Here is a 27,627-nt window from a genome sequence, read left to right as displayed (position 1 = left end):
GCAAGAACCGTCCTTGGAGAAATTAGAGGTGGTTTTACTCAATGAAGAGAAATTCATGGAGAAACTCCTCTCAAGTGGCGATGAATGTTATCACACCAATGTGTGGTACCTTGACAATGGAGAGAACCTCAATTGAACCTCAATGAGCTCAATGAGCTCAATAAGCTCAATAAGCACCATATCACAGGCCATCGAGAGAACCTGAATGAGCTCGACGAGAAAATTACTGGAAATGTGTTGTTTAAAGAGGGAAGCAAGGCACACATGTTTCTTGATCTAGCTTGTGGAAAAATATGTGTAAGTAGAGATGCCATGTTCGAGCAGGAGAAGAAGTGGGAGTGGTGCAACGACAATAATAAGCTCGTACAAAATTCTGTGGAGTTTAGAATCCTAAAAGATGTCTATGCGGAGGCACCACTAGTAGAGATGGATCGTGATAAATTGTTGTTTCTCACCACCAATGAGAAAACAACATATCACGAGGAGGCTATCAATGAGTTGTGGTATGTGACCATAAAGAAAGAGCTCAAGTCCATCAGGAAGAACAAAACATGGGAGCTCACCAACTTACCACCCGGTTACATGACCATCGGGTTAAAGTGAGTTTTCAAGTTGAAAAGAGATAACAAATACAACATCCTCAAGCACAAAGAGATACTGGTATTAAAGGTCTATGTGTAAAAGCAAGGAGTTGATTTTGAGATGAAATACTTGCCTCAACAAGAGAATGAAGAGTCTCAGCTTCGTGAAATGTTCTCAAAAGAAGGTTGTGTACACAAGAAACAATGGAGAAGAAGTACTCATTGTTGGTGTATACGTTGACGAATTGATTGTGACAGGATTAAACATCAAGGGTGTTGAGGTTTAAAAAACAGGTGATGAAGGAGTTCGAGATGAGTGATCTTGAGCTACTATCGTACTATATTGGTATCAAGGTGGACCAAAATAAAGATAACATCGAGGTGAAGCAAGAAGCTTATACAAAGAAGGTGTTGAAATAGTTTGCAATAAAGGATTGCAATTCGAGCAAGTATCCATTGGAAGCAAAGTTGTAGTTCGGAAAGGATGTGGAAGAAACCTTAGTGGATCCGAAGGAGTATAGACGTATCATTAGGTGTCTTAGGTACTTGACACAGACTCGACCCGATATCTCTTATGTAGTTGTCATAGTGAGTTGATACATGGAGAAGCTTACCACTCTACACCAATAGACAGTAAAACACATTCTTCATTACGTGAAGGGAACAACGATCTATGAGATTCAATTAAGAAGAGGACGAGAAGTTGAAGAACTCGTTGGTTTTACTCACAATGACTTAGCTAGTGATATAGATGACAAAAAAGCACCGAAGGGATGGTGTTTTATCTCAACAGGAATTTGATCACCTAGAAATCTTAGAAGTAGCGAACTATTGCTTTATGTTTATGTGAGACGAAGTTTATATAAGCTACTGTAGTGTCATATCAATGACTTTGGCTGAGAAACTTGTTGAGCAAGGTGCTCGGATGTGAGTCGAGGCTGGTAACCCTTTATGTCGACAACAAGTCCACAATAACATTAATGAAGAATATGTGAGTCGAGGCTGGTAACCTTTTCATGGATGCAACAAACACATCAAAACTCAGTTCCACTTCATCCGTGAATGTGTCGAGAACCGACAGATCGTTGTAAAGTTCGTAAGCACCAAAGAGAAACATGCTGATAATCTTACCAAGGCACTAGCAAGAGTCAAATTCGTGGAGATGTGAGAGCTGCTCGACATGAAGAATCTCAAGCTAAATTAAGCTTACATGAGAGATGGTGAGTTTAAGCATTAATTGTCAACAAATTGAAAATTGTTGGTCTTTATTGTCTTTTATGAAATTAGGACTTATTTACTTATTAATGTGTTTAAGCCTGTATGTATAAGTAATTTATGGTTTCTAGACTAATTACTCATTTATAAAGGCTGTTTGGAAGTGTTAATACACAACACTTAAGACTCTTAATACTTTTCCTCTTTAACAAATATTATTGTCCTTCTCAATTTTCTAAAGTTTCATTTCTTCAATATTGTTCTTAGAAGATTCAATAATCAAAACCAACATTATCATCGGCCGTTGGCCATAACATCAAACAAATAGACAAACTAACTATCAAACTTTCTCTATCTTCAACGGTGAGTGAACCAACTAAGCTCTCCGATTGTGTTCGGGATACTTTGCCTGACACCTGAGCTCTTTCATTTTCCAAGATAGAAAGAGAAACAAATAAAGGATTATAAGGAAATTTGTTCATATAAAATAAAAATTAGAATATATTATAAAATTACATTAATATATATATATATATAATAATAATTACAAAATAATTATTGGGTTCAGCTAATGGTTCCCACTTGTTGCACGATTATATTAAAAGATTATAAATAAAATGAAGGGGTCTGAGAGCGAAAGTGTTGTAAACATTTTTATTTATTTTTTCTGACACTTAATATGTTTCCACATGAGTAGTATTTGGTAGTGTGAGTTCATTGTCTTTTTGTTAGGATTTAGGTAGCCGCTGGAGGACCGGGGGTTGGACCGGTTAGCGGTTCTTATTCGTAAGGTGGTGGTTAATCCGGTTAGAGATTAACACCGGGGTTTCAATACTACACAACCTGTCACAAACCCTTGAACTATGTTCAAGCGCGGAAGTGGTTTGCTTTCAGGTTGAAGCGGCACGCTTATATGATAGGCAGAATCGGTTTTAGATGATGGAGATTTGAGATTTGATGGGTCGGTTTCGGTAATCTGGAAATTCGGCTTAGATGGGATTAGGTAGGTTGGAGCGGTACAGATCGGTTAGATAGTGAAACCGGCAGGCAGTAAATAACAAGACAGATTTTATGGATGTTCGGAGATAAAACTCCTATGTCACCCCTTCCTCTCGAAACCGCGAGAAGGATATTCACTAAGGAATACAAGTACAATCCGATCGAGACTTATTTCCTGCTCGATAACACTATTACAATTTACACCGAAATTGTAAAACACACTTTAACTTTTGCACTTAGGCTTTCTTAGAATAACACAATCTTATCACTTGTAGAATAAATGCTCTTAGAGTTTCTCACTTGTCCCACTGTGTCACACATTTACTCTTCTTCAACTGCCCCTTTTATAGGTGAAGTATGACAACGGTCATATTTCACTGCCTTGAATCTGATTGGCTGAGCAGAGGTGCAGTGATTCAGTGTTTCAGAGATTCAGACCTGCGGTCGTTTCCTCAGACCTGATGGTCAACCTCAGACCTGGCATTCTGTCTCAGACCTGGCGGTCTGTTCTTCCGGTATGTAAGACAAACCTGCTAGGTTTGTCTTTTACTCAATGTAGGCACTGTCTGTTGAACAGTTGTCTGTACTTGGACTCCCGAAGTGGAAAGATCCGGTAGTACTGTCTTCTGCAGTCTGCAGACTTTCCTCAGACTTGTATGGATATGGAAGTATTCAGTCTGTTCCTTTGGTATCATTCTCAACAGATACCCGAATTGTCTTCTTGTACAGGTCGGTCATTTGACTTAACCGAATGACTTTTGGTATGAGTGATGTAACCGAACTTCTTCCGGTTATTCCTCTGCCTTGTGGCTGATCGGCTGTTTGATGTTTCCGGTTTTAAGCTTTGGCCGATCCTTTCTTTGTGCGGTCAAGTTCCAGGTATTCTTGGTCGGTTTACTAGCTTGACCGGTTAGTTTTCGTAGCCGGTTCTTTTGTTTGTCCGGCCCGGTTCCTTGTTCCTGCATGGAAGATTTATTTAAGTTAGGTTTATTTGAACCGGTCTGATTTTATCTAACAATTTCTCCCTTTTTGATTATTTTATTTAAAATTATCAAAATCATGTAAGTTTGCAACCGTAGGCCGATTGTTTTGTTTGAAACTGACTTAGGAGAATTTTTCGAAAATTTGGAGAAGAAATTTTGAGAAAAATTTTCGGTTTTCGGAAAATCTTATCTTTTATCTTATCAATTTCTCCCTTTTTGATTATTTTATTTAAAATTATCAAAACTAAGTAAAGATGCAAAAGATGGCCGGTTTTAAAAATAGCTTTATATATATGATAGATAACCGGAAATAATATACAGAAATACTAAGACAAGTAAAGGAAAGAGAGCCCCTATTCCGAGTCCGAGAAGTCATATATGCTCCGCTTTTTCTTCTTCGGTTGCGGTTGACTGGTCGGTTCGGAAGGTCGTTGTCTTGTAGACCGGGCCTGCAGGTGTTCTTCAATTTCATCCTCTTCGACTGGAGTAGCCTGCTGCGATGTACTCGTGATGACCGTTTCAGTGACCTCATTGAGCAGGTCGGCTATTTGAGCTTTCTTTGGGGCTTCCCTCTTTCGCTTTTTCGGCGCTGTAGTAGAAGAGGCCGCCTTTTTCTTCTTGTTGTCGGTTGCGAAGCCTTCCAGCCTCCGTGTTTCCCTTTCCAACCGCTCAGCATCCTTCGCAGCTTGAGCGGCTACTTTCTTAGCAAGTCCTGGGAACATGGCCTCTGACCTTCGAATCCGTTCGGCTTCCTCTTCTTCTTCGGTAAGTTGGGAAGATCGCGGTGCCTCCTTCTCTTTTCCCGCTTCGGCGTCCAGCGCATCCTGGACCCTCTTGACCGCTTGAGCATCAGCCGCGGCGTCCGCGTTCATCTTTACCCTCAGCAATTCGGCAACCTGTTCGGAAAGCGCCTTTAGTTCGGCCTCGAGACTCACATTTTTCTTCTCGAGTTCGGAGACTCGTCCGAGTGTTGTGCCGACCAGGTCATCAACCATCGTTGTCAATCGTTGATCGGTCTCTCTTTCGAGCCGGTCGAAGTTTCCCTTTAACTCGGAGGTCAAATCCTCCAAAATTACGGTTCGCTTAAAATATTTACCGCGCAGAGCTGCCTCTTCCTGTAGGTCTTCGTCCAGTTCTGAGATCCGTTCCTGATTTCTGTTCAAGAGATACCTTGTGGTGTCGGCGAACTTGAGTGCCGAGCCAACGATTCTTTGGGATCTCTCCTTGAATGACTGAACCGCGGAGTCTTCAAACTCTTGAATTCGGCTATCAATCCTTTCTGCGGTTGAGTCTTCAAGCCTTTGGAGACGGCCCTCAACCCATTCCTTTGTGAAGTCTGATGCGGAGACTTCCGGTTGTGAAGGAGGGGATTGCCCGGTGGGTTTAGAATCCACTCTTTCATCGGATTCTTTTGATGCCGCATTCTCCCTTGGAGGTGTTGTATAGTGATCCGGACTTGTTTCGATCCGGGGAGCAGTGTAGACCGGTATTTTTCTTTGTCTGCATATTGCTTCTAGCCGGCCAATTTCTTGAATAAGGTCACCTTTGGCTTTTTCAAGCCTTTCTAACCCCCGCGGTGTTAAGGTGTCTTCCGGTCCCACCGCCTTGAACTCCTCCGTAATTTTCCGGATGCGTGTGGTTAGCTTCCGTAGTTGGACCTTAGGTTTTAAGAGGCAGGTTCGGTGTAATACCTCTTGAAGTGTGTTGGAGTTTGTGAGATTCATGATCAAGTCCTCCACTTCCTCTAGTCTTTGGATACATTCCACGTCTGTGTGGCCCGGTAGGATTTCCCTATACGGTGTGCCGAACCGGTGCTCGTGCCATTCCAGGTATAACTCCTCAATTGACTCGGCTCGCTTTTTGACGCCCTGAAGGAGTTTCAGAGATATCCTATCGGCCTCTACTTCTTCGGCCTCCTCCTTCTCTTTGTCGCCGCCTTCATCACCGGCTTCTTCACCATCCTCTTCACCACCTTCGGTGGTCTCAGGATTGGTGTCAGGACCGGTATTATTTGGGCTCTAGGCCGAATGCTCGTCTTCATTGACCGATCTTTCGTCATCGGTCTTCTCTGTATTGGTTCTTTCAGAGCGGGAAGCCGACTCTTCATCCTCCGTCTGCTGCGGCGGTTCCGAGAAAGTTACTTGATCTTTTCCTTTGCTTTCGGCCTTTGCTTTGGCCGGGGCCGCTTTCTTGTCGGTTTTCTTCTTTCGGCCACTTGTGGAACCGGGGGCCGACTGCTTCCTTTCTAAAAATTGTTTTGATCTGATGAGGCATCTATCTGCGATGATGACGCCGGGACCGATGTTGAGATTGTGATGAAGGAAGATCTTACCGAGAGGAACGTCGTATCCCCATGACCGGTTTGAGTCCGGTTTCACCATATCCATTAAGTTGTTGAACACCGCTTTCGCCCAGTTGACCTTTGTTCCCTCTATCAGGCCGATCAGCATCCTGATTTTGTCCTTTGTTAGGTTGCTATAGTTTCCTCCCCTCGCCAGAATCGCCCTTGCGAATATGTCACAGATTGGGATATACTCCGGCTTTAACGTTGATTTGCTGCCGGATACTTTGATCAGCTCTTTAGTTGCCGATAGAATCTGGCAAGCCGCCTCAAAGGTTTTGAGCTCTATGTCCGCCGTTGCATCCTGGCCGGTTGTTGGAAGGCGCAGGCTCTCTGCCACCGATGCCTCGGTGAGCTCTATTTCAGTACCGCAGACAGTTGCAGTGATTTTGTCATCGGAGATAGTTGCGGTCTTGAAAAATTCCTCGACCGCATCTTTGTAGAGGACATGAGGACCGCCAAGGAAATATTCCAGACCGATTTTGACTACCCGGTCAATAACCTCCTTTGCCTCGGACGTACCCTTCAGCCGGATTTCCTCGAAATCAACCTGAGATAGGTGCCTAAATAAAGCCGAATCGCGCCCCATCTTAGAAATTTTGAGAGAGTTTGAGAAATAACCGCTTCAGAGAGTTAGAGAGCTTAGAGAGAGAAAGCAGATTCGCGTGAGAATGAAATAAAATGACCGAGAGTCCCTTTTATAGATGCGGTTTGAAAGCCCAACCGTCCCATCAACATTGGGCGGAAAATTTCCCTCCAAGTTGAAAGGAGCGGCAAACCATGAGCGGGAGAGAGAAGGCGCCAAACCATGGGCGGTAAACCAGGGGGGGCGGGAGTTTTGGGCGGGAAATTTCCCTCCAAAACTTTTGCTTACGCCATTGACGACGCACTCTTCTTTTGAGACCGAATGAAGTGCCAGTTTTCTAGAGTTAATCGGTTATTTCAGTTTAAGCAATTTTATGTGACCGGATAAGGGCGCGGTTATAGTTTGAACATGTTGACCGGTTACTTAGATAAATATTCAAAGTATTAAGGAGACTCGGTCATTTAAACTGAAATGAGATTGAATTCAAGAAATATTGTAGAAAGAAGACCGACAGATAAATCGGTATTGGAATAAGCATACATGGACAATGGAAAAGTACAGTCTATGGAAGAAACATTCTGGAAATTCTTTCCTCCACCGAATCCTTGTCGAGGATGTTTGAAGGGGCGGCCGGTGTGCCCGGTCCGAACTCTGGCCGGTATGATAGGATTAGTTTGCTGATGTGAGGTGCAAAACCAAGACCTTTCTTGGTTATTACCATGGATTTCAGACGTTGGAAAATGACCGTGGACCAATTGATGGCCTTGTTGCTAAAGATGTTGGTCATCATGTTGTAGGTATTCCTTGAGTACCGCTGATTAGGGGACTGACAAAGAATGGATCGAGTGACGATCTCAAGAAGAAGTTGAGCATGTCTCCCTAGAAGGTTTTTGGGTCCATGGTCTTCCACCGGTTCCACGGTTCCAGAAAAGACGAGTGAGTAATAGAATTCGTCAAGCCCCTCCAGAGGTGGAAAATCGGAGAACCCTTCTGTGGGCAGGGTGAATAGAGTGGCAAACTCGGCTTCATCGAGCCAGAATGTGTGGTCCCTCACCGTGGCAACAATGTAATTGCCCCTAATACAGGCGCTTCTGAAGAACGCTTTAACGTCCTCGGTCAGAATCGGACCGGATTCTTCGAGGAACGGCCGAAGGCCGGTGAGAATGAGAGATTCGAACATGAGTTTCTTTGCGGGCAGCCCGTCCCATTCCTCCATGCATGAATCGAAATCGATACTTAAGAAGTTTCCCAAAGTTCGGCTCGGCATGATTACGGTATTGAGAAAGATGGAATTTCAAAGGATTTCGGAAGTGTTTTATGCTTTAGGATGTGGTAAATTGATTAGAAGATGGCTCCTTTTATAGGATCGGTTTTGGAGGGAAAACATACCCATTGATTGTGAGTTTTGTTTTATTAGACAAAAGAATCTTTATATTTCCAAGGTGCATGGGGAAGAGGCAGATTGCGGAGCCCGAGGTAAGTATTAGTTGAGAAGTAACCAAGTTAGTTGGATATTAAATGTTCAGGTGGTTGGGGGTTATATCTCATTAATTAAGGACTTCTCTTTCATTAATTGCATTAACAAAATGAAGAGTAAACAAAAGTGACCGAGGAAATCATAAATAAAATCGAAGAAAGACATAAGAAAAGCCGAAGTGGTCATGATGATGTTGGATAAAGATACACCCGGTGCATGCAACAAAACGACCGGGTGTAAGAAGGAGTGACTCAGGGTGCGCGGGAATTGACTTCACCGTTGGGATTGGACCGGCGGTTCCTCCTCCTCCAGGCCCTCTCAAACCGATCATAAAATGAGTCGGTTATCTCCTTGGTTAGCACCTGGGCTTGGTTCAGACCTTCTCCAGGACAGGTCGGAACACCAAGCTCCACAAGGAGGCAGCTTACTTGGGGGATGAGGCCGACTGACCGGATGCCGACCATCCAAATGAGGACGTCAAATAGCACCCTGGACCAGTTCACCGGTGTACTGGTGATAATAGCCGCCATCATATTGAAGGTTGCGGCACAGTAGGTATTGGTAACATCCCTTCCGAAGATGCTCCTACCTATCACATCGTTGAGGAGCTGATATTCAGCCCTCAGGTGTGATTTAGTGTCGTGATCGTCAACCGGCTCATCAGATCGGGCAAGTGAGAGAGAGACCTCGGCCTTTATGTTGGCCGGTGGGTTGAGGTCTGTCAGCCCTTGCTTAGGCAGACTAAAGCACCGAGCGAAATCCTTCTCGGTGAAGTCGAAGATGATACCCCCCACATTGGATTGGATGTGGGTATCAAAATGAGGGGTACCCCTAAACACCCTGGCGTTATAGAAAAACTCCAGGACTGATTCAGGGTAAACGGTGTGTTTGTCGTCAAGGAAGTACTGGAGGCCAGTATCTTTCAGGAATTTTATCATTCTATAAATATCGTAGTGCTCGGTGCTGGAGCATGACCGAAAATCAACCTGAAGTATGTTGGGAAACTGAGACATTTTTGCCTTAGTGAGAGATTGAGTTTTTGACTTGTGAGTATTTTGGTAAGTGATTGCTTCACTTAAATATTAGTTGGGAGGCTATCCTATTGTCCAGGTATTAAATGAGATGATCTCTATTAACTGCAGGGTATAAGATATTGTATGAAATAGGCAAGTTTGCAGTCTAGGATGTTGGTCATAGGCCTTGACTGTGAAAGATATCAAAAGATCTTCACGTCTTTTTAGGCGCGACCAGTTTTACTCTGAAAGGGCAATGCTTCAGAACAGATATCTTTAAACCCTGATAGTTATTCCTCTTCTGTTTGAAATTCAAATAATCTAGAGTAACCTGCTTCCGAACCGGTCAGTTATCAGTTGTTCATCCCGATGCGGTTATTTGGTGTATGCACCAGGTAACCGGTCGGTTTACTCTATCTGATAAACTGGGCGGTTCTTCCACATGCACCCTGAAAATTTGAGGTTCAACAGTGTAGGAGGAACTACCGGTTTTGTCTGTCTGAACCAGTTTCCCTTTAAGCATCCTTAGGAAGGATCTGACTAATGTCGGTTAAGCCGAGAGTGAGTCTAAATTGAGAGAACTTAGCTTCCTGTAGAGACTTCGTGAAGATATCGGCTACTTGTTGATCAGTCGATACGTATTCCAGCCGGATATGCTTCAGCGTGACATGCTCCCGGATGAAGTGATGTCTTATGTCGATATGCTTGGTTCTGGAGTGGAGAACCGGGTTGTAGGTGATTGCAATGGCACTTGTATTGTCACAGAAGATCGGGGACTCTTCGGCTATGATACCGAAGTCCTTCAGCTGTTGTTGGATCCAGAGGAGTTGTGAACAGCAACTTCCGGCCGCCAAGTATTCAGCCTTCGCGGTTGATGTGGCCACCGATGTCTGTTTCTTGCTGTGCCATGACACCAGTCGGTCACCTAGGAATTGGCATGTACCGCTTGTACTTTTCCTGTCAATCTTACACCCTGCATAGTCTGCATCTGAGTAACTTGTTAAATTAAAGGACGAGTCCTTTGGGTACCATAGGCCGACATCAGGTGTGCCTTTCAGATACTTCAGTATCCTCTTTGCGGCTGTGTAGTGGGATTGCTTTGGATTTGCCTGGAATCTCCCGCACACACCGACCGCAAACAGAATGTCCGGTCTACTCGCTGTCAGGTATAGGAGAGAGCCGATCATCCCCCGGTATGCAATCTGGTCTACCGATTGGCCCTCATCATCCCTGTCTAGTTTAATCGATGAGCTCATTGGAGTAGCCGCCGAGGAGCAAGTGTCCATCCCGAACTTCTTTAGCAGCTCCTTGGTGTACTTAGGTTGGCTGATGAATATTCCTTCTTTGAATTGCTTAACCTGAAGACCTAGGAAGAAACTTAATTCTCTCATCATACTCATTTCAAACTTATCAGTCATCATTTTTGAGAATTTATCACATAGCTTAGGATCGGTGGAACCGAAAATAATATCATCTACATAGATTTGAACAAGTAGGATATGTTCCTTCTTTTCAAATTTAAAAAATGTTTTATCCACCGAACCGATGGTGAAATCATGTTTTAATAGAAATGCGGTTAGTGTATCATACCAGACTCTAGGTGCTTGCTTTAGACCGTATAAAGCTTTATTTAGCCGGTATACATAATTTGGAAATGCGGCGCTTTTGAAACCGGGTGGTTGTTCAACATACACTTCTTCACGTATGTCACCGTTCAGAAATGCACTTTTAACATCCATTTGAAAAACCTTAAAGTTTTTGAAAGCAGCAAAAGCTAGAAAAATCCTAATGGCTTCAATCCTAGCTACAGGGGCAAATGATTCTTCAAAATCAATGCCTTCTTCCTGTTTGTAACCTTGAGCCACTAATCTGGCTTTGTTCCTCGTGACCAAACCGTCCTCATTGAGTTTGTTTCTGAATACCCATCTTATTCCTATGACCGATTGATCTTTCGGTCTGGGAACTAGGTACCAGACTTTACTACTCTCGAACTGGTTTAGCTCTTCTTGCATTCCCAAGATCCAATCCGGATCTGACAATGCTTCATCTATTCTTTTCGGCTCAATCTGGGATATGAACGCGGAATTAAAGTATTCCTCCAGATGTTGACGCCTAGTTCGAACAGGTTTTGAAGGGTCACCTATAATTTGCTCAGGAGGATCTTTACTGTTTCTTCTGAGATCCAGTTCATGGATGCCTACCAAATTACCGTTTACTTGATCAAGGCAAGACATGTCGGTAGGCTGAACGAGATTGTCAGACCGACCGACTTCCTCGGATTGGACCGAAGTGTCAGCTTCCTGTTGTGGAACAGCTTGATCCGGCAGGGTTTCAATATTTCCCATTTGGTCATAGACAAACCGCCTGAAGACCGGAGTCTCATCTTCACTATCAGAATGGATATTATTATTTTCCAATCTGTTGTGTAGATCAAAGCATGATGCAGTATTACTTTCAACCGATTCATCGAAAACAACGTGAAGTGTTTCCTCCATGGTTGCAGTTCTATTATTATACACTCTATATGCTTTACTCACTGCCGAGTAACCTAGCATGATCCCGGTATCAGTTTTGCATCAAAAACAGAGAGTTTGTTTTTGCCATTTATATGTATATAACACTTACAACCGAAAATTTTGAGGTATTTAAGTTTGGGAACTCTGTTAAAATAAACCTCATACGGTGTTTTGTTATGAAACTTGTTTATTAAAGACCGGTTTTGTGTATAACATGCAGTGTTGATAGCCTCTGCCCAAAATTTATGAGCAATGCCGGAATCGGCTATCATGGACTGTGCGGCTTCCTTGAGAGTCCGGTTTCTTCTCTCGGCCAGGCCATTTTGTTGAGGAGTCCTAGCACTAGAAAACTCGTGTCTAATGCCAGATTCATCAAGATATGCGGTTAAGGTACTATTGGTAAATTCGGTACCTCGATCACTTCGAATGCTATTAATGCGAGTTGATTTTTCATTTTGCAAGCGTTTAAGAAGTGTAATCAGGTTTGATGCGGTTTCACGTTTAGATGGTAGAAATATTACCCATGTAAATCTAGAATAATCATCAATAACTACCATGGTATAAAGCATGCCCCCTAGGCTAACAACCTGAATCGGTCCAAATAAGTCCATATGGAGAAGATCTAAGCATCGGCTAGATTGAATATTTCCTTTACTCTTAAAGGATGACCTAGTCTGTTTACCCATTTGACATGCTGAGCAAACCTTATCCTGGTTAAATACTATATCAGGAATACCTTCAACTAGCTTTTTACCGCGAATGTAGTTTAAGGTTTTCATGTTTAGATGGTTTAATCTCTTATGCCACAACCAAGTTTGATCAGTCTTAGCTATCATGCATATAGGATATTCTACTTTAGTTTTCCAGTCTACCTTGTAGATATTACCTATCCTATTTCCGGTTAGCAGTACAATGCCTTGAGAGTTCTTGACTAAGCATGCATGTTTAAGAAATTCTACAGTATATCCAGCATCACACATCTGACTAATGCTAAGCAGATTAAAACGTAGGTTTTCAACTAAAAGTACATTATCAATAGTTAGGTTACCATGGACAATCTTACCCTTGCCCACAGTTCTACCTTTTGAATTGTCACCGAAGGTGATTAGAGCACCGGTTGCTGTTCTGATATCGGTTAACATATTGCTGTTTCCGGTCATGTGCCTGGAGCAACCGCTGTCCAAGAACCATTCAGAGTTTCCTAGCCGTTTCTTTAGATCCTGCAAAATGTACATATTTACAACTATTTGGTACCCACATTTACTTGGGTCCACATGCGATTATTCCCTTGGGTATCCAAACCTTGACAAATCGGACGGTCTTCTTTGCTAGGGTTTTGACTGTCCTTTTGGCACTCGATCTTGTGTATCTCGGTTTTTCTACAAAGGTCTTAAATGGTGATGGTCTTCGGTTCGGTGATCTTTGGTTTGACCTACGCGGTTCAGGAAAGGCTTTCATATGTTTGAGGATTTCGGCTTTTCTTTTCACAGGGTCAAGCCACTTCTCAGAGTCGGTTGGACCAACATAGTCGTATTTCATCTTTTCTTCCCTATAGTATACGGTCAGTTCCTCTTCAGCGGTCATGGAAATTTTAATGAATCTTATAAGAGGAAGATGACTTCTTGTAAACCTTACTTTCCCTACAGGTTTTTGGTTTTTGGAGCTATCCTCTGTGTATCCTAGGCCAAACTTGCAACGGGGATGTCTGAAGTGACTACACATTTTCTTTACTATATCACTAGATCTCTTATATGCAGCCATCTTATATTGAAGTCGGGCATTCTCTTCCTCGGTTAGTTCTCTAGCCGGTTCACTAGATTGTTCGGTCTTGGGATCTAACTCGGTTTCTAAAATAGTGGTATCATCAGGTTTTACGACCGGAGGTTCGGTTACAATGGGTACCTCTGGTTCTGTCGGAATGGGTATTATAGGATCGATTCTAATGTTTGTGTGCTTAGGCAACATGGCTAGTAGGTTCCTATATTCTTCTACCATGTCATTTAATGCATTGTATAGTTCATCTTTAATAAATTCGTTGCAAGGAGAATCAAATACCTGTTCCTCATTTGCCATAAGGCAGGTGAGTTCATCGTCACTATCGCTGTGAGCCCACAGACTTCCTCCATCGTCGGCTATTAGTGCTTTCGGTACCTCACTTCCTTCACCGGTTTGTTGATAACTGTTCCGGTTATCTTGGTTATCCGGTTTCCGGGTATCCCTCTTTGGTTTCCTGCATTCCCACTTAAAGTGACCCAAACAATTACAATTATAACATCTTACATTGGATTTGTCGCCGTAGTTGTAGTTTGTTGGTTGGCTCCTTTTCATGAACCTTCCAAACTTCTGTGCGAGCATAGCCATGGCATCCTCAGTAAATTGTTCGGCTGTTCTGATAGGTGCTGGGGCAGGAGCAACCGTTTCTATAGGTGTGATCAATGCTCTGGTTGAGGTTGAGGCCGAGACCTCCTCTTCGGTTCTAGATCTCATTTCAAACTCATATGCCTTTAGATCTTCGAATACATCGTGCAACTTCATCTTGTTTAGGCAGTTTGACTCCCTCATTACCATTGTCTTTATATCCCACGCACTTGGAAGAGATCTCAATGCTTTCATGATAACCTCTTTGTTGTCATACCTCTTTCCAAGTGTTGCGAGCTCATCTAACACACCAGTGAACCGGTCACTGTATTCCTTCATTGTCTCTCTTGGTTTCATCTTCATGCTTTCAAATTTCTAGGTGACTACCATTATCCTTTTCTCTTTTGTTCTTTCATTTCCTTCAAAAATCTGGATAACGGTGTCCCATGTCTCCTTTCCGGTCTTACAATCTCTAATCTTGCAATATGTGTTTATGTCCACGCTGTTAGAGATCCGGTTTCTTGCATGGTTGTCCAGGTTGTTTCTCCTTCTATCTTCAGCCGTCCATTCCTTTCTGTCCTTATTGATAATTATCGGTCCTTCGGTCAGAATGGACTCCATCTCATCGTCCAAGGTGATTAGGTGTAGATACATCCGTGCCTTCCAGTTGGCAAAGTCATCACCTTCTAGCATTGGAGGCCTATCTTGAAACATGCTTGCTTGAGTATTGAATACCAACTGCTCTGATACCAATTGTTAGGATCTAGGTAGCCGCTGGAGGACTGGGGGTTGGACCGGTTAGCGGTTCTTACTCGTAAGGTGGTGGTTAATCCGGTTAGAGATTAACACCGGGGTTTCAATACTACACAACCTGTCACAAACCCTTGAACTATGTTCAAGCGCGGAAGTGGTTTGCTTTCAGGTTGAAGCGGCATGCTTATATGATAGGCAGAATCGGTTTTAGATGATGGAGATTTGAGATTTGATGGGTCGGTTTCGGTAATCTGGAAATTCGGCTTAGATGGGATTAGGTAGGTTGGAGCGGTACAGATCGATTAGATAGTGAAACCGGCAGGCAGTAAATAACAAGACAGATTTTATGGATGTTCGGAGATAAAACTCCTACGTCACCCCTTCCTCTCGAAACCGCGAGAAGGATATTCACTAAGGAATACAAGTACAATCCGATCGAGACTTATTTCCTGCTCGATAACACTATTACAATTTACACCGAAATTGTAAAACACACTTTAACTTTTGCACTTAGGCTTTCTTAGAATAACACAGTCTTATCACTTGTAGAATAAATGCTCTTAGAGTTTCTCACTTGTCCCACTATGTCACACATTTACTCTTCTTCAACTGCCCCTTTTATAGGTGAAGTTTGCCAACGGTCATATTTCACTGCCTTGAATCTGATTGGCTGAGCAGAGGTGCAGTGATTCAGTGTTTCAGAGATTCAGACCTGCGGTCGTTTCCTCTGACCTGATGGTCAACCTCAGACCTGGCATTCTGTCTCAGACCTGGCGGTCTGTTCTTCCGGTATGTAAGACAAACCTGCTAGGTTTGTCTTTTACTCAATATAGGCAATGTCTGTTCAACAGTTGTCTGTACTTGGAAGATCTTCTTTCTGACTTATCCCGAAGTGGAAAGATCCGGTAGTACTGTCTTCTGCAGCCTGCAGACTTTCCTCAGACTTGTATGGATATGGAAGTATTCAGTCTGTTCCTTTGGTATCATTCTCAACAGATACCCGAATTGTCTTCTTGTACAGGTCGGTCATTTGACTTAACCGAATGACTTTTGATATGAGTGATGTAACCGGACTTCTTCCGGTTATTCCTCTGCCTTGTGGCTGATCGGCTGTTTGATGTTTCCGGTTTTAAGCTTTGGCCGATCCTTTCTTTGTGCGGTCAAGTTCCAGGTATTCTTGGTCGGTTTACTAGCTTGACCGGTTAGTTTTCGTAGCCGGTTCTTTTGTTTGTCCGGTCCGGTTCCTTGTTCCTGCATGGAAGATTTATTTAAGTTAGGTTTATTTGAACCGGTCTGATTTTATCTAACACTTTTCTACCTCGTCTAATAGAAATCTGTTTATTAGACAAGATTGAAAAGGAAAATGAAATCACATTGCTTCTCCTAGACAAGACAAAGAAGGACAATGAACTCACACTATCAAATACTATTTATGCCGAAACATATATAACAACACATATTAAGTGTCGGAATAAATAAATAAAAACGTTTACAATACTTCCGCGGCTACTGTTACAACCATAACAAGTTAGCTCCGGTCTTGGCTTGATTGCGGAGGACAAGGACCGAGAGGTGTCTAAAAAGAGTCGCGGATGTGCGATATGACACCGGTAATGAGAAGTACGGAAGCAACCAGTCTTCTGTCGTGGCATGATTGCGGAGTGCCAGGAACGAGCGAAGGGTGCCGAAGAGTAGTCGTGTGCGTGCAACATAGGCACAAGGTTGAAGCCAAGCATTTGTCGTGGCATGATTGCGGAATGCCAGGACCGAGTGGAATTCTTAGGAGGAGGAGTGTGCGTGCGGCGTGGGCATAAGAGTGACAACGACCAATGCATTGAGTCAAATGCGTGCATAGAGTGAGGAAAATATGGAGTCGACTGGTGACGGTTAGAGGAGGACCGGTGGCAACCATATGAGGGACCCGAAAATGTCGGCATGATGAGTTGAGGACCTGACCCGGAAATATTGGCATGATGGGTTGAGGACCGGAAAAGTCGGCATAATGGGCAGATGTGGGGGAAAAAAGTCAGCAGCAGCTGAGTCCGATGGAAAACGTAGGTATAGTGGACTGTTACAGCCCACTACTTACAGTGATACCCACGTCCAACAGCTTGAGGCACAGCTAGATTGAGGATGATCGTGGGAGTAGAGTAATGGGCAGTTAAAGACCCACTACTAATAGTTAAGACCCACGATTTAGCACCAACTGCCTCGCAATTATACCCCACACCCTGAGTTCGTTATTTTCTTAGTAGATTGTTATTTTTTGGCTATAAATATAACTCTTGAGCTGCACAAGACGTTTAGGAGGGACTTTGGTAGATAAATACCGCCAAACTAGTGAGTGTCTATTTTGTGTGCAATCTTGAGCATTTAGAGCCCTTTATATTGTCTTGAATGAGATTTAATACAAGTATAAAGTTGGGCACGACCCGTAATTGTGTGTGTTCTCTTTCCTGCATACTTATTAATTATTGTGAGTTAATTGTTTATTTCTATGCAAGAAATAAACCTCGGTAGTTGGCCGATTGTTTTGGTGCGCGAAACAAGCCCTGCAAGGGTTAAAAATTTAAGCAGAAATCTGCTGCGCTATTCTCCTTGTAACAGCTAGTACCCCTTCATTTTATTTATATTCTTTTAATACAATCAAGTGGCAACCCTTAGCTGATCCCAATCCAAAAAAAAAAATGTTATATTATTTCTTTTAGTGTAGGAAGGTGATATTTATCCACTCATTTTCTCCTTAAATTTTTAATTGATTATACGACATTATATGATGTTTATAATTGATTTAGGTATGTTTGATTGTATAATTATTAATTAATTTTGTTTTTATTCTTGCACTGCAATTATTCGATAAAATGTTCACTTAATTTTTCTTCTTCATTTTCTTCAAACCTGCAATAAATTTTTTCAAACCTATCATATATAACTCTAATATTTTAATCCGTTCACGTTCAAGCTGTTTGTTTTATTGTACAAAAATAAAGATGATTACGATAGCAAAAATGAGTTAATTCAAGCCAGTAAGCCATAACATGAGACAGGGGAAAAGTCATCTTCACCGATAGTCATGAAATGATTTGTCTGCCATTTTTCTTTATTCTAAAATATTTATTATTATTATTTTTTTAAAATTTTGTAAGACTTTTAGTTTTTTATGGTTGTTGCAGAAGAGATGGATTGGATTGGGAGAAAACTGGTTCGGTGAACTTAAATTTTTATTTGACTACATCTATTTGGGTTGGAATAATGAGACCGAAAATGACTGAAATTAGTAACAATTGGAGTCTTATAAAATAATCTATAGGAACTTTGACATTCATAGTTAGATCAAATATGTTCATTAGAATAAAATATATGCCTTGTTAGTTTAAACTCAATAATTTTTTCCCTCTTTTCTAAGCATGTTGTAAATCTATTTTGTTCACAATTTTTAATATTTTATTTTTTACTAAGCTCTTTTCTTCCGCATTTCTCTTTTAATATATTTGTTTATAAATTTCAGTCACACAGGGGCAATGTCAAGTTGAAAACGAAGAATAAAAAGGTGAAAGTGAAAGAGACGTGAATGAGGTGAAAATAGGGCGTTTTATAGATGATGTAAAGAAGTTTCAAGAGATTTGAAAATAAAAAAATAAGGATAAGACAGTCGATTTAGATAGTTTTTTATTATAGTTTTATTAAGAAGTTGTTAAAGAAAAACAAGTGAGAACACACCTATATATATTATTATATTATGTCGTTGAAAGTGTAAGGGAAATTTAACTTCATTTCATAATAGTGTTTTTTTCTAAAGAGAGATATTTTCAGTGAGGTCAAAGGTAAAGTCAATTAATATAGTCAACCAATAAAAAATAAGTTGCCACAAGTTTTTTAAAATGAAACTAAGACAAAAAAAAAATTGATAATCGTAAAATAAATATTAATTTTAACTTTTTTTTAATAACCACTAGTAAAAAAAGGGACTTTTATCGATAAAGTTTACCGAGAGTTTTCTAAAACTCTCGATAATGGTCCCGAGAGAAAGAAATATTTTCTTATTAAAAATAGATTCTGAGAGGTGTATAAACTTTTGGTGATACAAGTTTTTACCGAAAATTTTCCAATAAACGTTCGGTTTATACTCTTCCCGAAAAACTAAAAATAATTATAAGTGTTAGAAATGGGATAATTGCGAAGGTTATTCAAAGAACCCTCGGTTTTAACTTTCCCCAAATTTGTGATTGCGAAAGTTTTTCAATAAACCTTCGGTTATAACTCTTCATAAAAATAATAATTCTAAGTGTTGGGAAGGGACAATTGCGAAGGTTATTCAAAGAACCATCGGTTTTAACTTTCCCCAAATTGGTAATTGCGAAGGTTTATTGGAGAACCTTCGGTTTTGACTCATCCAAAAAAAAACAAAAATAGTTCTAAGTGTTGGGAAATGGTAATTACGAAGGTTATTCAAAGAACCCTCAGTTTTAACTTTCCCCAAATTGGTAATTACAAAAGTTTTTCAATAAACCTTCGGTTTTGACTCTTCCCAAAAAAACCTGCGAGGGTTAATTGTGAAGGTTTTCCAATAAACCTTCGGTTTTGATTCTTCACAAAAAAGGGAAGGGTTAATTTCGAAGGTTTTTCAATAAACTTTTGGTTTTGACTCTTCCCGAAAAAACCTTGGAAGGGTTAATTGCAAAGGTTTTCAAATAAACCTTTGGTTTTCTAATAAACCTTCGGTTTTGACTCTTCCTAGTTAATTGCGAAGATTTTTCAATAAACCTTCGGTTTTGACTTTTCCCAAAAAAGGGAAGGGTTAATTGCGAATGTTTTCCAAAAAACCTTTGGTTTTTACTCTTCCCAAAATAAACTTTGAAAAATTCTAATTGTTGGGAAGAGTTATTTGCGAAGGTTTTCCAATAAACCTTCGGTTTTGAATATTCCAAAAAAAAACCAAAAATAATTCTGTGTTGACAAGTTTTAATTGCGAAGGTTTTCAAATAAACCTTTTCGTTTTGACTCTTCCTAAAAAAATAAAAAATAATTCTAAGTGTTGGGAAGTGTTAATTGCGAAGATTTTCCAATAAACCTTCGGTTTTGACTCAAATGTCGAGTTAATTGCGAAGGTTTTACAATAAATCTTCGGTTTTGACTCAAAGGTCAGGATCGAGAGATATTTTAAAATCTCTCAGTATTGAATGTATGTACCGAAAGTTAATTAATTTGCTTTCGGTATTCATTCTCTATTTTATTTGATTTTTCGCTATTTTGTTTGTCTAAACTCTTAAGCACATAAAGTTTGTGTTATTTTTTAAGAATTAAGATTGTATTTAATGTTATAAATATATATGATTGAGTTTGATAATATAAATAAGTGTATATGTATGTTTGTGTTTGATGATAATAAGATTGTGTGTAAAGTTTGATTATAATGATGTATTGGGATTGTCTAATATTTTAAGGATATCAAATGTGTTAAATTAATGTTGTTCAAAGTTATTAGAAAGTGAAAAAGCAATTAATTTAACAATTTATCAAGTGGTAATACCGAAAGATATACCATTAACTTTCGGGATTATGCTTTTATACCAAAAGATGTTTATAAAGCTTTCGGTATTACCATTTCATAATTTGTTAATTTACTTGTTTTTCCACTTTCTAATGTAATCTTTCTAAGAATAAAAGATTGTGTTTAATGTTATAAATGTATATATTGTGTTTGATAATATAAAGAAGTGTATATGTATGTTTGTGTTTCATGATAATAAGGTTGTGTGTAAATTTTGATTGTAATGATGTATTGGGATTGTGTATATGGTAAGGATATCTAATGTGTTAAATTAATATTTTTCAAGGTTATTTGAATGTGAAAAACCAATTAATATAATCGTTTATGTCAAAACGAGCTATTTAAAATTAATTGTGCATATGTCAAAACCAAGAGATTTAGACATATCTCTCGCAATCTACAATGATCAAAACCGAGAGATATGTCTAAATCTCTCAGAATTAAATAATTGATCAAAACTGAAAATTATATGAAAACTCTCTGTATTAATCAAAACCAAGAGTTTTCATATAACTCTCGGAAATAACTCATTTAATTAACAAATCTCTTATTTCTTCCCGATTCATTTCTCCCTTTCTCTCCTCTCTCCGCGACCGCGACCTCCGATTCCAGACGCTGATGTTGCTACCAGCCGTTTCAAGACGCCGTCGCCGCTCCTCCGTTCAAGACGACGTCGCCGCTCCTCCGTCGCTCCTCCATTGTCGCCTGAAGATCCAGATTTGTTTCTCCGTCGCTCATCCACCATCGCCTGAAGATCCAGATCAACGCCCTCCATCTATTGAACATCCCCGCGCCTCCTCCATCTTCAGCCACAGCTTTCTTGCCGCTTTTCTTCCACTGTCGCCGCCTACTGCTGCTAAAACAAGGTATGTTTTTAAGTTTTTTTTATAATATTAGAATTATATTATTAATAATAGCAGTTAGTTAATTTTTGGTTAGAATTATGTTGAATTAGATTTGATTTTAGGTTAGATTTGGATTTTGTATGAATGAATTAGATTTTAGGTTAGAATTGAATTGTTTGAATTATGTAATAATAAAATAATGTTGAATCAGATTTGATTTTAGGTTAGAATTTGATTATGTTTGAATGAATTAGATTTTAGGTATGAATTGAATTGTTTGAATTATGTATGAATGAAATAATGTTGGATTAGATTTGATTTTAGGTTAGAATTGCTATATGTTTGAATGAATTGAATTTTAGGTATGAATTGAATTGTTTGAATTATGTATGAATGAAATAATGTTGAATTAGATTTAATTTTAGGTTAGAATTGCTATATGTTTAAATGAATTGGATTTTAGGTATGAATTGGATTTTAGGTATGAATTGAATTGTTTGAATTATGTATGATTAAAATAATGTTGGATTAAATTTGATTTTAGGTTAGAATTGGATTGTTTATGTACATATGTTTGAATAATGTTTTCCTTCTAGATCATAAATTATGAATATAAGAGAAATGTAATTTAGCCTAATTTTGATAATGTGAAGTAAATAATAATGCGGGTTGTTTTTCATCTTATTAGAAAGATGGAAGTACCCGATAAAACTTGGATGACATTACGTCGAGATCATCCAGATTACGAGGAAGGGGTTGACAAATTCCTCGAATTTGTAGTGAGTAGTACAAGACGACAAACAGTGAAATGTCCTTGCATGAAATGCTTAAACACGACGTCAATTTCCATCCTCATCATTTATAGAATAAATTTTCATTATGAATTCTTGTATTTTCATGGAGAAAAGAGACATATTACTAATATGGTTAATGATGATGATGTTGATGATGTTGATGATGATGATGAATAAGAGGATGCCGTGCCGGAATTCAACGATCCTAGAACGGAGATGACTAATACATTCAATGAAGAACATTATATGCACGATTTTATAAAAGATATGTTCTCCAACGTTAATGATGGCCCAAACAACCATGAACCAGTCAAAGATGCGTAGAGATTTTATAAAATTTTCATGATTCTAAACGGAGTTTGTATGAAGGTGCTTGAATAACGAGATCATCGGAACTACTGAAACTACTTCATATAAAAAATGTCGGTCAATGGACAAATGATTCGTTCGATATGTTGTTGCATCTACTTAAAGATGATATATTACCGATGGACGCTCAATTTCCAAACTCCTACTACGAACTTAAAAAATTCATTACAGATATTGGGTTTATAAGAAGATAGACGCATTTAATAACAATTGTGTTGGGAAAAACTAAGTAAAGAGTTAATTAACTTAGAAGAAATTATTGGAAAAAACTAAGTAAAGATTTAATTAACGGAAAATACGAAATATTAAACAACTAAATTTTGATGATGTTTAAATATTAATGAAGTTAAGCTGTCTAATTGTTTCTGTGAAGGTGCATCAGACTTTGCTAACTTAGACGTAGTCTAAGAAAGCTAATTAGACGTGGTATGTAGTTAGACGTTGCAGTATAACAGATACATAGTTAGACGTTGAAGTCTAATAGATACGTAGTTAAACGTTGGCGTCTAACTCGTTTAGACAAGTCTGAAGTGGTACGTAGTTATAAGTTGCAATCTAACAGATACGTAGTTAGACATTGAAGTCTAACAGATACGTAGTTAGATGTTGACGTCTAACCCCTTTAGACAAGTGTGAAGTGGTAAGTAGTTAGACGCTGCAGTCTAACATATACGTAGTTAGACGTTGAGGTCTAACAAATACGTAGTTAGACGTTGCAGTTTAACAAATACGTAGTTAGACGTTGAAATCTAACAGATACGTAGTTAGACGTTGAAGTCTAACAGATACGTAGTTAGACGTTGGAGTCTAACTCCGTCAGACAATTCTGAAGTGGTACGTAGTTAGACGTTGTAGTCTAACAGATACGTAGTTAGACTTTGAGGTCTAACAGATATGTAGTTAGACGTTGTAGTCTAACATATACATAGTTAGACATTGAATTCTAAGAGATACGTAGTTAGACGTTGAAATCTAACAGATACGTAGTTAACCGTTGGCGTATAACCCCTTCAAATAAGTCTGAATTGATACGTAGTTAGACGTTGCAATCTAACTCCATTAGACTTATCGGTCTAATGGAACATGCTATTAGAAGTTAACATGTAACTCTCTTAGACTAGGAAGTCTAATGTAGCACGTCTAATGCTTCACTTCAGCAACTGTTTGAAATTAGCATACGTCTGCCCAAGATCAACTAGATGTCTGCTACTCTGCTCCACTCACTCTTGTGCAGTCTTACAAGCCAACTAATTGTATCCAATGAACAAATGCCACCTACGCAAATTTCCTTCCAATGGTTTGTCTAGTACAAGACAATATCAAAGAGGATATTCAGCGCACTACCAGGTTGGTACGACCATGATCCATTTGCTCAGAGTCTGTAGTACTCTTATTCTTTTGTACGGCCTTCCAATGAACGCTTGACACGTGTCCATGAAGATTCACCAGTTACTTTTCACCAGTTACTTCTCAAGAGTGGTGTCCTTCCACTACAAATAAATGCTCATGAACAACGACCGAATCACCAGTTACTTTTCTCTCTCGATACACAGATTATCAATCTTTCAAGCTTACTCTTGCCTTGCTGATTTCTATCATCTTCTAAGTTCAAGAGAGAAAGAATAAAAAACTATATAGCTGAGAGAATATTGTTCTTAATATTTTAAGTTGAACAGAGGTTGTTTTGTTCAATAGAGTGTTAACCAGATCAGTAAACTGTATTATTCAAAGAGTTTAGTGAAATCATTCTAGTTGTGGAAGAAGGGGTGATGTAGGAGGGTTTGTTCCGAATATCCATAAATAACTCTCTGTGTTCTTTAATTTCTTTCATTCATCTTTCATTGGTTCAAAGCTTTAAATCCGACGAACACTTTCGCTGTTGAAACCGTGTCAAGAGTTTGAGGGATTTGTGAAGAATATAAACAAATTTTAACTTCTAACAGAGTTAAAATCGAATCGATTATCGCAAGTTGTTATCAATAGCAAGACCCCTATATCTATTGATCACATTGATCCTATCAATTGGTATTAGAGCACTATTTTCTATTCTCAAGCCTATAAAGAACCTGAATCATGCCGAAAGATGCTAGCTCCTCCAAGATCCCCATGTTTTCGAAAGAAAACGACATGGTGTAGAAGAAGAGAGTTCGTGCCCATTTTGCTTCATTGCACGATGACATGTGGAGTGTTGCCACCGAAGGACCTATCAAGATTGAGAAAGACAAATCTGAATGGACAAGTGAAGATAAGAGGAAGAACAACCTCAACAACCTGACCATGGACATCTTGTACAGATCCCTTGACGACAACATTTTCAACTACATCATATCTTGAGAGTCTACAAAACAAATTTGGGACAGACTCACTCAAATCTATGAAGGCAACGCGCAAACCAAATAAAACAAGATTACAGTTTGACAATTTTACGATGCGTCCTAGAGAGACAATGACAATAGAGATATTGCTATAAAGGTCATGCAAGCTTCAGTCAAATTGTTACCACTCTATCTATTCTGGGCAAGACCTACAACAATAGAGATATTGCTATAAAGGTCATGCAAGCTTTGCCAAGAGAGTGGGACATCAAGACTATAGCAATGAAGGAGTCCAAAGACCTAAATAAGATGGATCTCTTTGACTTGCTTTCCGATCTGAAAGATTATGAGTCCGAGTTGAACTCTAGGAATGAAGAGGAGCACCCCACATCTGTCATCATAAACAAAGCTTTGGTGACTGCCAAAGAGTCACCGGTTGCCACCGAAGAAAAGACGTCTGCTCATTAGCGATGCAATGGCTCTCCTCGTGAAGAAATTCGGGAAATACATGAAGAAGAGCAACCCTAACTCAAGCTCTTCAAATAAAACTAATGATGAGAAAGATAAATCTAAGGCTAACGTTAAGTGTTTTAACTGTGGTATTCTAGGCCATTACAAGTCGTAGTGCAGGAAGCCAAAACATGATGAGAAGAAGAAAGATAATGAAAATGAGCTTAAGGACCTCATGGCGGATGACAGCAAGACCAAGTGGATGCAAAGAGACTCAAATTATTCATCATCCAGCGATAGTAATGATGAAGAGTTTGCTTGCTTCATGGCAAGAGAAGAGGAAGGTTCAGAGGAATTTGAGATATCTGATTTCTTTTCTGAATATTTTTCACGAGATGAAGTAGTGGCTACACTAAATGACATGGTCTCGGAGTATAAAAATCTATCAGAATCTCAAAATGAAACAAGTTCAAAATATGAAAATGATGAAAAAACTTTTTCTCAAAACTCCGAGCCAAAAGTTTTTGAAAATATGAATGAGCTCTCATCTGAGAATGAGACGCTCAAAGAAAAGATTCAAACTCTTTCTTCTGAAAACCAAAGTTTAACCTATATTGTCAGTTTTTGGACAAGGTCTAGAGAAGCTGTCAAGTATCAGATTAGTCTGTTGAGGCCTGTTGGATGCAAATTTGGTCTAGGATTTGATAGCGATGACTCAAACAAGTCCTATAAGAAGTTAAACTCAGCAACTGACAAGCTTAAGCAATAAGCTTTGTCAAAGGGAGTTTAACTAATACTGGAACTGATCCAAGTTGTGAGGATCTAACTTTAAAGGATGATATAACTTATGTTCCGCCAACTGTCATCTGGCTGAAACCTAGGTTAGAAGCGTCTAACAAATCTGGCATATTAAAACCTGACAAGAAGTCAAGGAGTTTTAAAAGAAAACCATCCTCTAAAGTTAAGGGATCAACGGCTAGCACAAAGACGTCTGCTAAGCCTAAATCATACGCACTTATCACCACACTAAATGGGAAATCCATCAAGATAACTCAAATATGAATCCCTAAGGGACTGATTGACCGTGGACCCATGTGAATGTGAATACCAAAATATGTAAATACAATTTCGTGTAGGTGATACAGGGTAGCTACATGGAGGAAAAGTGGGACACACTCTTTTGAGAACATACTCTAGAAGATCAACAAGTGACACATTTTCCATCTCCACAGACTAAGTGTTTCTTCTATAAAAATATTTTTGGTCTTAAGGACCTCAAAACATTTATTTAGTCATTCTGTAAATATGCATAAATTGAGTGGGAAATTTAATATTAATATTGTTTAAACAGATGAACGCAACGAAAGTTTTAATTGGTCTATTAGACGAGGACTTCTAAAAGAAAAGCAAGTACTTAGACATACATCTATGTATACAGTCCGTGCTTTTGAGATGGATTGTCTTGGTTTAAAATCTGCGCGGTTAGACGTCGAAGTGTAATAGACGTTTATAAGACTAGCATAGATAGACGCTAACATCTAACCAGAAATAAGTCTAATATGTGTTTTCCATGCATAATTAGACGTCTACGTCTAATAGACGTTTAGACGTCTATAAGACAAATGTGATTAGACGCTTGCGTCTAATAGACTCATGCGTCTAATAGACGTCTATTCAACTTAGATGCTAGAATATAGAAGCAAATGACACGTCTAACTACGTGTGCAAATAGATGCTTAATCTTTGGACTAAATTAAAATAGTTGTCTTCATGTGCGATCATCTAATTTTCCCGCTCAAATACTAAAGTAGTCATTTATTGACGACTTTAAGACGCGTGTCTTTAAATGTCAAGGAAAATGACTAACATACCATTAAATATTAAATTATTATTGGTTTAAACCCAGTTAATGATGACTACCTTTGAGAAAAGACGTCTAACATTAATTGGTGGGCCCTCTTTGTCAAAAGTGACAGTTAAGACATGTGACCTTTCAAATTCTGTTTAAGGACATCGTGCATGTGTTTGAAGATTTTACGCTCACAAGTTTCCTAAGAACCCTAGTTTTTCTCTAACTTCTCTCTAAGAAATCGTGTTTATCTTATTCATCTTTTCTCAAAATGACTAACAAGAAACCCATCACTCTTGGTCACAACACCTTGTAGGTGGATTTCGCATCGGTCTACACTGTTTATCAACTAATCGCTCTTTTTCGACACAAAAATAAAAGAGGTGAGATGAAAAGGGATCACAACTTGCCTACTATAGGGACACAAACCCATTTCAAACTTTCTCGCCTTTGTAATCTCGCTCCCGATCCATACTTGCGCGAATTTGGCTAATTCCACAAACTTGGCTTGATATTCTGTTATAGTCATACTTCCTTGTTTCAAATTCATAAACTTCATCTCTTTCTCTTGTCACAAACTCTTTGGAAAGTAGGTGTTATAAAATGTTTCCTTAAATGCCTCACAAGATAGT

General features: G+C 39.4%; 1 protein-coding gene across 1 annotated transcript; it reads right to left on the bottom strand.

Annotated features, from left to right (window-relative positions):
* Positions 1-1,530: 1,530 nt before the first annotated feature.
* On the bottom strand, positions 1,531-6,708 carry LOC124943389. The gene is made up of 4 exons (XM_047483901.1): positions 6,610-6,708; positions 4,657-5,796; positions 4,223-4,602; positions 1,531-1,699 (listed from the first exon to the last, which is right to left on the bottom strand). Exons 1-4 carry the CDS (start codon positions 6,706-6,708, stop codon positions 1,531-1,533), a joined length of 1,788 nt encoding a protein of 595 aa, XP_047339857.1.
* Positions 6,709-27,627: the final 20,919 nt, after the last annotated feature.

This window comes from Impatiens glandulifera, chromosome 6 (assembly GCF_907164915.1).
Source record: "Impatiens glandulifera chromosome 6, dImpGla2.1, whole genome shotgun sequence".
In the NCBI taxonomy this organism is placed as follows: domain Eukaryota; kingdom Viridiplantae; phylum Streptophyta; class Magnoliopsida; order Ericales; family Balsaminaceae; genus Impatiens; species Impatiens glandulifera.
This window is presented reverse-complemented; position numbering and strand designations above follow the sequence as displayed.